The following is a 12882-nucleotide window of genomic DNA, read 5'->3' as shown; positions in this document are numbered from 1 at the left end:
TTGTATTCAATATTTTTTAATAGAGATTGATAAATAATAATTCTTGTAACTGAAGTAAATAGATGATTTGAATAGAAAGGTTAACTATGAACAAAAGGTCCCCAATGAATAACCGTTTACGGTGATAGCTAGTTTGTAATCATTTAAATTGTGAAATACACGTGTAAGTGTTTTTGTATTCCCTGTAGAGAGTAAAATAAACTTTATGTCGATGAATGAAGAGTTAAAATCTTTTGGCAAACCAGATTTGAACCTTACATTTAATTTAAAGTTTTATTTTGAATCGTTCCGTTTAGATTCAGATAATGGCCACATACTTATCATATTTCTCATCGGAACAATTTATCATTAACTTTTGCCTCTGAATAGTTTTTCATTAGACCTTTTTATTTTTAAGGAATATAATAATTCATGGATGTCAAGCGATTTTTTTCAAAATTTTATAGTTTGTCCCACTTTAACTGCTTTATCATAATAATGTGATAATGAATCTTTCAATGATTGATAAATATATATGCAATGCTTCTAGACCGATTGAGCATACTTTTAAACACATACATGCAAAGTTTGCATGCAAGTACACGTGTCAGAAGTGAAACTTCTTTGGTTGGAAACTTTAATTCAAAGATACCAAAATCGCCGCCTTACTCCATGACGCGACCTTGAAAATTTACTTTTAATGCGCCTAAAGAAGTTTCACTTCAAAAAATTACAATTTATTTACTCGAGTACAAATGACTTCAAGGACACAGAGTAAGAGACTGTCGCAGTGCCACCACTCAACGTCTGTTGGAATTGCAAATGGCCAGGCGTATCTATACTGTGACCTTCTGGCACGCGATCGCGCGATATCGTAAACTGCACTGCAATTTCAAATTTAGAACGTTATATTTTTTCGTCGTCAATGCGGCCTGAATTTTAATGTTTATGCTTCGGACATCTTTTTTATCTGTGCTAAATTGGCGGGAATAGTTTTGATAATTTATTTTGTTATGAAAAGTGTTGCTTTTATTTTAAATAACTTTAAAATGTCAATTAATTTACATGATTGTATTCATTAATTTCCATTGAGTGCTATAAATCTTTCAGTGTACGTTTATTGATTAAAATAATGATTGGATTAAATAAAATAACAGTGGTAATTCTAATTGGTTATTACGCGGTCATAATAGGTAATTAAATAAATGTATCAGCTAATGATATAATGAACTAGAAAGTTCCAAATAATAAAAAAATCAAGAAGCCAATTTTGCAGATGTCATATAAAAAAAAAACGTCATCACAAGTCATTCACAGACTAACGACGTGACACAGTTTGGAAAATAGTGGTCCAATTTAGCGAGAAGTCTGAAAAGATTTAATCTGGACTCATTCTCATCTCCATTCAAATAATTAAGTACTATTTAACAGAAAGGTCTATTTAACTCGTCTCTTTCTTGTTGGATTCTTTTTACACGTGTTCTGTTGAAAATTTCACGCGCCAGGAAAAAACTCGGAATGAGGTGAATAATTTAGAAGGCCTTTATGTGAGAACAAAGTATGAGGATGGCTAGGTTTTATGCAAACTAAGTCAACAATAGCAACCACTATTGTTTGAGGTTTTTGTGCGAGTATTCTTTTTTGAACGAATTTACTTTTCGCATCGGATTTTTTATTGTAACATCTGCTGATGATTATGAATTGTATTATGTGGTCTCAACGTTTAAGATGGTAATAGAAAGTAGTAAATTTGTGATTTGCATACACGCAAAATATAGCTCATATTATCTTCTTATAGAGCTTATTGTTTTCTCAGTTTTAAGATAATTTTTCAAGCAGAATTTAAACAGACAACAAAAGTAAGTCGCAAAGGTAAAACTGCGTAATTCGGATCACCCCCTTTAAATTCCACATCCACCGTTCCCTTTGAGGCCTCAATTTTCCGTGAAACCTCTAGATGGGCGTTTTTTCGCTGGATTTACATAATTTAATTTAGCCTGCCTTTCGGAGGGAAAGAATCCTCGTGTCATTTGTTAAGGATATCTAGGGACGTAGAAATTCATAAATTGCTACGAAATACGAATATATGCTTAGCATTTTGTGGATAGCTATAGACATGGTTTAAATAAATAAATCATACAATCTTTGTATTATAATATACTTCGTTCTGTCTGGAGACTTTTATCAGTAGATATTACTTTATCTTTTGATAAAAGTGTCTAGACAAAGTATTTTTTATAACCAATACTACCGAATAGAAACAAAAAATTCAAAAAAATCGGTCAAGTTTTTTTTGAGGAGTATGGCAAGTAATATAGTTACACGAGATTTTTTTTTTTTATAGATAAAAAATGCAAACTAATATAACAAAAATACAAAATCCGAATTGCAGAAAAAATTATTACTATTTAAAAAACAAATTCAGTACTTTTGTTATTACTCTTTAGGTCAACCCAACTCAATTAAAGAGCAATGTTATGCCAAAATAAGCAGTCCTCTATCTATATTAAAGTTTTTCTTTCCCCACATAGCGTCCAGTGGCGAAATTTTGTTTGTCTGTTTGCTTTGTTGTGTAAACACTAACAATCGAAGCGAGCGGGATGATAGTAAATATTTGGCTCGAGAGAGATCGAATTGAGCTGTACATTCTGTACGTTTATTTGTATCGTTTTAACATATTATTTTCATATTAAATATACTTTGTAATTAATTTTTCCAATGTAACGTTTGCTGTAAATATTTGTTTTATGATATAATTAATGTTTAGGATATATTTAAGAATATACACATAGATAAAAGCATACAAGAGTCAGTAGTTAATGGTGGGTTATGGTGTTTTAATTTTAATTCTACCCATGTTTAAAAATGACAATGAAAATGTATAAAGTTTCATAGTCCTGTAAGAAAGTTGGTAAAATAACTATTAATAACACTATCAAGAAGACAATTACTTCAAAATTAATCAATAACTGAATACGTATGAATAAATTATTTGTGATAGAAGGTTAAAAACTTATAAACTTGATGTGTTCCTAGCCGATCGAAAGTTTTGTAATTGTTAAACAGTTAACGAATAAGAACAGGTACAACTTGCCCGAATGCGTATTGAATTAACATTCAATATATAAAATAAGGTGCTTGTGAATATTGGAAACTGGAATTAAGTGTTTAATTTAGAGTGACAATAATTGCTGTAATACAGCACTGATTCCTTACTGATTCTATTGATTTTGTTTTTTTGTCTCGAACTCAAATTCAATTTTTTTCATTCAACTAGACTTTAACCAAGTCAAGGAGCAATACAAACAACCATGAGAAAGCAAGCAATACCATCGATTGACTAGAGTCGAATGTTTTTCATTATCAGCCTATTTAATTTTGTATGCAGGACGGGCCTTTCACGAAGGTTTAGGACACGTGCCACCACTCTGACGACATACGGTTTAATAGGTGTCACAATTTAAATGGTTTTCACCTAAAGACTTTTTTGGTATGTTGGTCTTTTTTTGGTAACGGGGAGGAAATCTTCAAAAGATACTCTCTTTTGGGGGAAAAAAGAGAGCATGTGGGATTCTTACTCACTAAAACCACCTCGACGGCCAAACCCAAATCATGGTAGCGGGGACTCCGGGATCTCTCGTAGAACGCACCAGAGCTCCCGCAGCTATATACCAGACTATATGGCTTCCCTGCCTCATTATCGACTACCCAAAGTTGGATATATGATAAAGAAATACTTTTATGTTGATAAATACATTAATTAAGTGAAATAATCAAAATAATCGTGTAAACTACTGATTTTTCTTTAAGTATACATTCTCAATATACGTTTAATTTGCAAGAACATGTTATTGCAAGAATACGTATATAGAAATGGAGTTATTAAATTGTACGCTTTGAAGTTTAAAGCCCTACAACTGCGAGATAAATTGAAAATATTTTATTTACGAATCAAAGAAAACTATCATAAAATTGAGCCAACATTTCGTATAGAAACAATGTCCGAACAAAGGGAAATTAATCGAGAAACAATTATACAAAACTGTTTATTACAAAAGGAATGTTTTCAGCAAATAATCGTTCGAACCTATCGAGTGAACAAAAGCGCTGGAAATGGATTGCTTTATTGTTATTGCATTCGATTTGAAGCGCTGTAGCGCTGCATTTCGAACGGTCCTCCATAATGGTGTACATTTACCAGTAGTATAACACTACAAGCGCTGTAGAAAATTGAAGCGCTGTGTGATGCATTTCACAGGAGCAGTGAACTATTTCTAAACTATTTGGCTGTAAGCGATGTTTTATTAGGGACTTTTATTAGAGAGAACTCTGAATATAGGATGTTTAGGTAGACGTTTACCTACTGAATATAGCCACAGAATAATAACTAGTAGCTAAGCTTACTAGCTACCACCTGGTAAGATATAGGGTAACGGCACCAGTGGTCAGCCTCATAACAGCTTTTTGAAGTTTTGACAATTGCCATTTCTACAACAAACGTCGAATAAAAAAACGTACAACATGTATGGATTTATTGTTTATTGTAGTTTCGAATCAGCGTTTATCAAAAACAATAATTCTCTTAGTAAAATATATAATTAATTTTAAACAAAAAATGGCCCAGTGTCCCAGTGAACAGCCTCTAAAAACCAATAAACAGCCTTGTTGAACCCAGTGTTCAGCCTTTAGTAAGTATAACTAATTATGAGATCAAAATAAACAATGTTATATCAAAATCAACTATATTAATCACATTTTTATAGCAACGATTCACTTAGCACAAAAAATGTATATCGCACATAATACAAATATTATTTTAAACATACTATTACAATCTCTTTGTGTCTTCTTATTTTCTAGGAACTTCTTATTATTTATCATAAAAACAGCAATAATTCTTTTTAAAGAAATCAGCGATATTAGTTTATAATATTATTGATGCATCTATAATCCACAATATATATAATTATAATCAACCACAGGAGGATCTCTTTCGGAGGATTTCTCTGGAGGATACTGTTGTCTTGGCGGCATTTTTAGCTAGAAAAAAAGGGAACAATAATAACTTTTGTATATGAATACACAGAATACCATTATTTCAGGTAAAACTTAACTAACATGAAGTATTACTTATAGATTTAAACACAAACATTCGCATTTATACTTAAAATATTATTTCAATAACATCGTGGCTGAATACTGGATCATTGAGACCACAGATTGAGACCCAGAGGTCAGCCGCTTGAAAAAAATATTTTGAAATGCGGCTGACCACTGGGTTTTCTAACAATTAGGAATAATCCCAGTAATCAGCCCCAGGGGCTGTCCATTGGATCTTTCATAAAAAATCAGTATCCAATGGTCAGCCCCTCAAATTTTTAAGTAAAAAAACAATATTTTTTATCAAATTTCATAAAATTAAATGCTCTAAGTAATCTATAAAGTTATTATCTATAAAACACAATCACATTTCATACTAAAATATGTTATTTCTAACCTTTCAAAAGAGCACCACGTGAAACAAAAAATATTGCAGACATGACACTTCTGCTCTTGTCGGCGGACAGCACCTGTAAGAACGTGTTTACTTCTCTCCCCTGACCCCCTGCTGCTCCTATCGCGTGATGCATGAACCAATAACGAAACAGAGCTTCTATTTACGTGCGCGTGATTTGGTTATTTTGATTACAGCGATATTTATGGCCAATAAACAACGCAATAGGCTGATCACTGGTGCCTGGCTGACCACTGGTGCCGTTACCCTATTCTCTTTTTTGTGAGAACTCTGAATGTAGGACGCTCGTTGTAAGCTGTATTATTTGCATCATCCGTACAGCTTACAAACGATTTAGGAGTTAAGCCGCAAGCGACAGCATATTAAAAGCAACTTAGCTACTTCATCAAGTAATATTAGACTATATTACCGCGACTAAGCTTTTCTATAAGCAGGAGTACATAATAAGAACGGGTTATCATTGTTCTTCATTGAATTTTTTCACTAAAGCTTATATACTTTTTGTATAGAAAATCTTTATTAGGTACTTTCCCGAAGACCCAGATATTTGTGTTTAATATTTAAAAAAAATGGCCCTGCATTTATTCTTATTCTGAATCATGCAAGTAAAATATATATTTTAAGTGTGAAAAATACCATTTCAGAATACAATCTAAGATATATGCTCCTAAAACTCTTTTGTTTAAACCGATCCTAGAATTAAACTGAAGAAATATCACTTTGACCTCTCCATTGTGCGAAATAATTAAGTACTGCTCTATTAGCTCTCAATAGCTTCAAATGTATTGAAGGCAAAGCGTGTGAAGTTACATAGTAAATAAAATTAATATCAAACATTGCTTAACTAACAACACTTTAAGATAAATAAGATTGGACTGGCACAAATCGTCTAGATAAAACTTTTTTGTAGAATTGCACAATTTTCCGAAATATAATCTTATATATATAAAATTCTCGTGTCACAATGTTAGTCTGCATACTCCTCCGAAACGGGTGGACCGATTCTCTTGAAATTTTCTGTGCATATCGGGTAAGTCTGAGAATCGGCCAACATCTATTTTTCATATGTACCACGGGCGAAGCCGGGGCGGGCCGCTAGTAATAATATAATATCATCAAAATTAGACAAATAAGTTATTGTATCAATCGGTTTGAAAGCTTAATTATGTGATTGTCCATTTATTACTACAATCCGATCAAATCAAGTTTGATTATGTAACAGTAATTGCGTTTTGTGATTATCATAATTGAGTTATAGCACAGTAATAGTCATCTAGATATGAGATTCATTTGATAGTTATGGTATAATTGCTAGCTTAACGTATAGATAGGATGAATCGATTTACTAAGATAAACTAACTCTCTACACATCTTTTTACATAAAAAGATCGTAACTTATTTAAAAATAACAGCAAGCATTGTAGATTTTTTACGGATTATAGTTATAGTTTTGCCACGTCGCTCGTGCAAGGTTAAAATATTATCTTGAAAAAAAAAAAACATCTTTACGTTAATATGTTTTACTCAACTTTCGAAACAATGTAGAGTTTCGATTAATTCCACCGTTGTCACGTTCCAGGTGGTGACTGTGGGAGTGCGTGTAGAGGCGGCATGCGCGTGTTGGTCGCGGCGCTGTTGGCGCTGCTGGCCCGCGCGCTGGCGAGCCCGCACGAGCACCGCGCCAGGCACCACGCGCCCGAGCACGCCGCGCACTTCCCGCCGCCCGCGCCGCAGCCCTACCGCGGCCACGGGGAGGCCGTGCGCTACAACCCCGAGTCCGACACCATCCTCCCGCGCATTGAGGAGCACGAGACCTCCTCCAAACGCGCTAGGTTCGACGAAACCGAAACCTCCTCCAAGCGGGCGCACGACACGTTCTACTCCAACCATGAACGAGTTGAAGAACTCATGGCTGACGAGCCCCGCTACGGCCCCGAGGATGATGACCCCCTGATAGTCCGCACCAGAAAGGGACGGGTCCGAGGCATCACCCTCACCGCTGCGACCGGCAAAAAAGTCGACGCCTGGTTCGGCATCCCGTACGCTCAGAAACCGCTCGGTGACTTAAGGTTCAGACATCCGAGACCCGTCGAAAACTGGGGCGAGGAGATACTCAATACAACGACACTGCCACACACGTGCGTCCAAATTGTAGATACGGTGTTCGGAGATTTCCCCGGCGCCATGATGTGGAATCCCAACACGGATATGCAGGAAGACTGCCTTTATATAAATATAGTCACGCCGAGACCGCGTCCTAAAAATGCAGCAGTGATGCTGTGGGTTTTCGGTGGTGGTTTTTACTCTGGAACCGCGACGCTTGATGTTTACGACCCGAAAATTCTTGTGTCAGAAGAGAATATCGTGTATGTTTCAATGCAATATAGAGTTGCATCACTCGGGTTTCTATTTTTCGATACAGCCGATGTTCCCGGTAACGCTGGACTGTTCGATCAACTTATGGCGTTAGAATGGGTGAAAGATAATATCGCATTCTTTGGAGGCAATCCTCATAATATTACATTGTTCGGAGAGTCAGCGGGTGCGGTATCGGTTTCTCTGCATTTGCTTTCTCCTCTGTCAAGAAATTTATTCTCTCAAGCGATCATGCAGTCCGGAGCGGCAACGGCTCCTTGGGCAATTATATCAAGAGAAGAAAGTATCCTTCGTGGTATGCGATTGGCTGAAGCTGTTCACTGTCCAAGTTCAAGAACAGATATGGGTCCTATGATTGAGTGCTTAAGGAAGAAAAGCGCCGATGATCTCGTTAATAATGAATGGGGAACCTTGGGCATTTGTGAATTTCCATTTGTTCCAATAATCGATGGCTCATTCTTAGACGAAATGCCGCGGCGATCTTTAGCGCACCAAAATTTTAAAAAGACAAACATATTAATGGGATCCAATACAGAAGAGGGTTATTACTTTATCCTGTACTATTTGACAGAATTGTTCCCGAAAGAAGAAAACGTCGGTATAACGAGAGAGCAGTATCTTCAAGCTATTAGAGAATTGAATCCGTACGTGAATGATGTGGCTCGTCAGGCAATAGTGTATGAGTATACGGATTGGATAAACCCAGATGATCCTATAAAGAACAGGAATGCTTTGGACAAGATGGTTGGAGATTACCATTTCACATGTGGAGTAAACGAGTTTGCTCATAGATACGCAGAAACTGGCAATAATGTATATACGTATTATTTCAAACATCGAAGTAAGAATAACCCCTGGCCTTCGTGGACGGGTGTAATGCACGCGGACGAAATTAATTACGTATTCGGCGAACCGTTAAACCCTGGAAAGAATTATTCTCCAGAAGAGATCGAGTTTAGCAAGCGGCTCATGAAATATTGGGCTAATTTTGCTAGATCTGGGTATGGCATTATTTTACATTCTTGAAGTGAAACTTCTTTAGGCGTATGAGATTTTTATGGATGAATCGTAATAATAATAATATTATAGTCACAAAGGTGTGTAGCGATTTTTTCAGCGAACAATAGAGAGTTAGAAAGGACGAAGGAAGAAGTTTCACTTCTGAAATGAATGCACGCACTTTTGAAGTGAAACTTAGGCGCGTTGAGAGTAAAATTTCAAGGTCGCGTCATGGCTTTACCGTCACGTCATGGAGTAAGACGATTTTGGTATCTTTGAATCCTGCCAAAGAAGTTTCACTTCTGACACGTATGCTTGGCACACACTCTATTTTTAGTACTATTTGTAGATAAAATATAATTAATTTGGTTTATTATTTCAGAAATCCATCCATAAATGCCGGAGGTGAAGCGAATAAAGTGCACTGGCCCTTACATACAACTACTGGCAGAGAGTACTTGTCCCTTGCGGTCAATTCCAGCTCTATTGGACATGGTCTGAGGGTGAAACAGTGCGCTTTCTGGCAGAAATATATCCCTCAACTTATGGCTGCTACGAGTGAGTATTAGCACATGATGTCATCGTGCTAAATGTGAACGTAGTAAATAATTATTTTTAATATAAGGTGGGCCAAAAGATGTCATACAATGTTGTATGCTGTATGGCTCTCATTTTTTATCTAAATGAAAATTTTCGACTCTGTTTTTTGATTATGTTTATATTTTTTATAATTTAAAATTACCTTTAGAATTTTGTTGGTCAAGTCGAAATTTATTGGTCCACTTTATAATAGCAATTTTAAAAAGATTAAAATAGAAAGGTTTGTTCAGATACCATGTATTTTGTAGCTTTTATTGATGTGGCTTATTTAATTACATAGGGTATTATGATCTCATTCTGAAGAAAATTACTGAAAATATATTTTCTTTAATAACGAAAATTTCTCTCAATTCCAGGCAAGCCGGATCCACCACAAAATTGTACTAACGTAGCGATGACGTCACGGTCCTCTTATTTCGCTTTTTGCCTGAGCTTCGTCTCAGCGGTTAGCTTACACACCATGTGGTTCAAATACGAATAAATAGTCTATTGTACTATAAAATCTATTGCTTTGTATTCTATTACATTGGTTTTTTGCTTCTCTATTCGTTGTTGCCCGTATTGAAGTTTCGAACTGTAAAGGGATTCAATAAATATATGGTTGTATCATTATAAAATTTATTTGTACGGTCAATTATATGATATTTATTTACAAATATTATTATGATACGTGAAATATTTTCTAAAATTTATTTTTATATGTAAATTATAAATATTATGTATATTTAGTTGTAAGCCATTTTAAATGTTATATTGCTAAGTCCACTCAGTATTTCGTAGCGGAGTAATATTGTGTTGCCTGATCGACGTTAAGTGTTAGGGGTATTGTTCATTCATGAATGTTGTCTTTAAGGAGGAGCGAATCTCTCCATCAACATATCACTTGTTACTAACAAATTTTAGAACTACGTAGAGATAACGATTTGTCGTAGCTTGTAAGTCTTTACATATCTTTGGGGAATTTTGAGAACGATAAAAGCCGGAGTGTTCGTGATGTTTTTATATTGGCGAAGGAAAAATTGAGAAGAGTGCGTGTTCCTTTGACATATTGGTGGTTGAGACGAGTCGAGCACGAACCGTAGTGAGACGTAGAAGGAACAATGTGTTAGCTTTAACGCGCCTCTATTGCAATACATATCACGCAAGGCATAGATATGTCTAAATTTAATCATTCTAGCCTTACCGTAAGTATAGACGTAAGTTAGGTCATTTCATAACTCTGTAGCGGACCAATATTAGAAAGTTGTACGTTTGATGATAAAACCGATTCGGGGGTACAAAGTAATGATAGTGAAGCGGAATACATGATAACGAAATAGTTTACACCTCAAGTAATCATAGGAACGGACAAAATTAACCGAACAAAGTCTATGGAAGTTCTTAGCCAGGCTAAGATCAGAACCAATTATCATACTATAGATAATATAAAATTTTCTACCGACTTTAGGTTTTAATAGGTACCTTTAATGCGGCCTGAATCGAACACGGATTGCAGTTTACAACAGTCAAAATTAATTTAATTCGACGAATATTTATATTTCAATATTCAATGTATTGGATATACATTGTAAAATATATTATAACGTTAGAACATACAAAGTAGTACCTTAACGTATTAGGATCGATAGTTGATACTAGTTTAGAGGTCATAGTCCAGCGGTTCAGCTTTCGAATATTGGTGTTTAATAAAATAGAAATATCTTCACGTTAAGTTCGACATTTTGAAGTTACTCTTAGTCCAACGTTCGGGATAAGTTTAACGACTGGACGAACTGTCTCGGTCGTGAATCATTTATTGTAAATAAGGTATATGTTAGAGATAAACGTAGGACTTATTGTTATTCGGCCCTTCGCGCTCTTGTCTTTATTAATTCAAGAGACCCGGGTGTCTATGTATCAAATAACCTGTTGTGGAAGACGATACTTTATGAGATATAGAAATTGTACTAAGTGTAATTTTACGTAGTTGTACTTCGATTGTTTCGTGTTTATTTGTAATTAGTGTAATTATATGAATTGAAATTGTATATTTGTATCAGAAAATTCGACTCGTATTTCGTCTAAGGGCAAAGTTCTATCGATAACGATTAGTGACGGCACTAACGAAGGTATTAGACTCTTGTCCTATCGCTTGGCTTATACGATGTTTGTGAGCTGATAGAGGATGTAATATAGCGTCAGTATTCATGTAATTTCACGTTCGATGTTTTAAGAACTACGCTTATTTTAACCTGCGTATATAAACCTATAGAGTGCCTCTTGTTCACTTTTATATATATTGATACAACACTTGATATAGGTGATAAATGTAGTTGTAGAGACTCTTCTTCTAAAATATATGCACTAAATTTGTTTATTTTTTTAATTTGAATGTATCGGACAGATTGATAAGGGATTTGTAGTGCCAAAACAGAAAACGAGAGACGCGATATATTTTATTATTGACTTATTGAGTATGATTTGTTGAACATTTTTCACAAAATCCTGTACGCAAATAAAAGGTCACTAGCTAATGTTCTTTTCATAGTCACAAATGTAATTTCATAAGAGCGATTAAGTTTGAGTCGGGGTGTTAAAATGTATTTGGTAATGTGGGAAGCTTTTATGATTACAAAACATAATTGAAATTATTGAAAATTAAAGCTATTAAATAAACGAATAAATTTGTGACTACTTCTTTGTGTGGATGATTTTATTATTCAAATTCAAGAAATAAATCTTATGTTTCAAGATTTTAATTATTCTGAAATAGATACGGTAGTAGGTACAAAAATGCCGAATAACAAAAAATGAAAACACAATTAAGTTTTGTAATTAAACAAGAGTTAGAAGAGATTTTGAATATTTTTAGCACTGATATTCGCCTGAAATCCGCTTGGCTGTACAATTTATCTTCTATTAAAGGCCTAAACGTAGCAAATTGAGCACGAAATGTATAAGGCCTAAGCATCGCTATTTCATTTAATTCAAGTTGTCTTATTTAAATTCTAATAGAAACTTCGAGTAAGTTAAATTAGTGCTATGACTGCATTATTGAATGTTTGCATTTATGTTTAATTATAAAAATAAATGCTTGTATATAATTTGTGTTTTTATTATTACCTCTAAAATTCATCTACACTATCTACACTAATATTATAAAGAGGAAAACCTTGTTTGTTTGATTGTAATGAATAGGCTCATAAACTACTGGACCGATTTTAAAAATTCTTTCACCATTCGAAAGCTACATTATCCACGAGTAATATAGGATAGGATTTATCCTGGAAATTCTACGGGAACGGGAACTATGCGAGTTTTTCTTTGAAACCGTGGGCGGAGCCGCCGGCGGAAAGCTAGTACAGTATATATTCGTCATACAGTATAAATTGAAACTAGAAAGAAAAAACAAAGATCGAAATAATAATTAGAAT

General features: G+C 34.7%; 1 protein-coding gene and 1 long non-coding RNA gene across 2 annotated transcripts in view; one reads left to right on the top strand and one right to left on the bottom strand.

The window, feature by feature from the left end:
• LOC149490011 (acetylcholinesterase-like) overlaps positions 1-12552 on the top strand; it is a 37313-nt gene extending 24761 nt beyond the window's left edge. The window contains exons 3-5 of the mRNA XM_089714811.1: positions 7074-8871; positions 9252-9427; positions 9826-12552. Coding sequence (XP_089570937.1) covers positions 7106-8871; positions 9252-9427; positions 9826-9950 — 2067 coding nt within the window. The 5' untranslated portion in view covers positions 7074-7105 and the 3' untranslated portion in view covers positions 9951-12552. The remainder of the gene's footprint in view (positions 1-7073; positions 8872-9251; positions 9428-9825) is intronic.
• Positions 4504-5734, bottom strand: LOC149490012 (uncharacterized). Its single transcript, XR_016318399.1, has 2 exons — positions 5477-5734; positions 4504-5019 (listed from the first exon to the last, which is right to left on the bottom strand). It is a non-coding gene; the product is annotated as an uncharacterized LOC149490012 (long non-coding RNA).
• Positions 12553-12882: the final 330 nt, after the last annotated feature.

The sequence above is a fragment of the Colias philodice genome, chromosome 3 (assembly GCF_061535455.1).
Source record: "Colias philodice isolate Cphi_HAF_F1 chromosome 3, ilColPhil1 Martin Lab GWU primary, whole genome shotgun sequence".
Lineage (NCBI taxonomy): Eukaryota > Metazoa > Arthropoda > Insecta > Lepidoptera > Pieridae > Colias > Colias philodice.
This window is presented reverse-complemented; position numbering and strand designations above follow the sequence as displayed.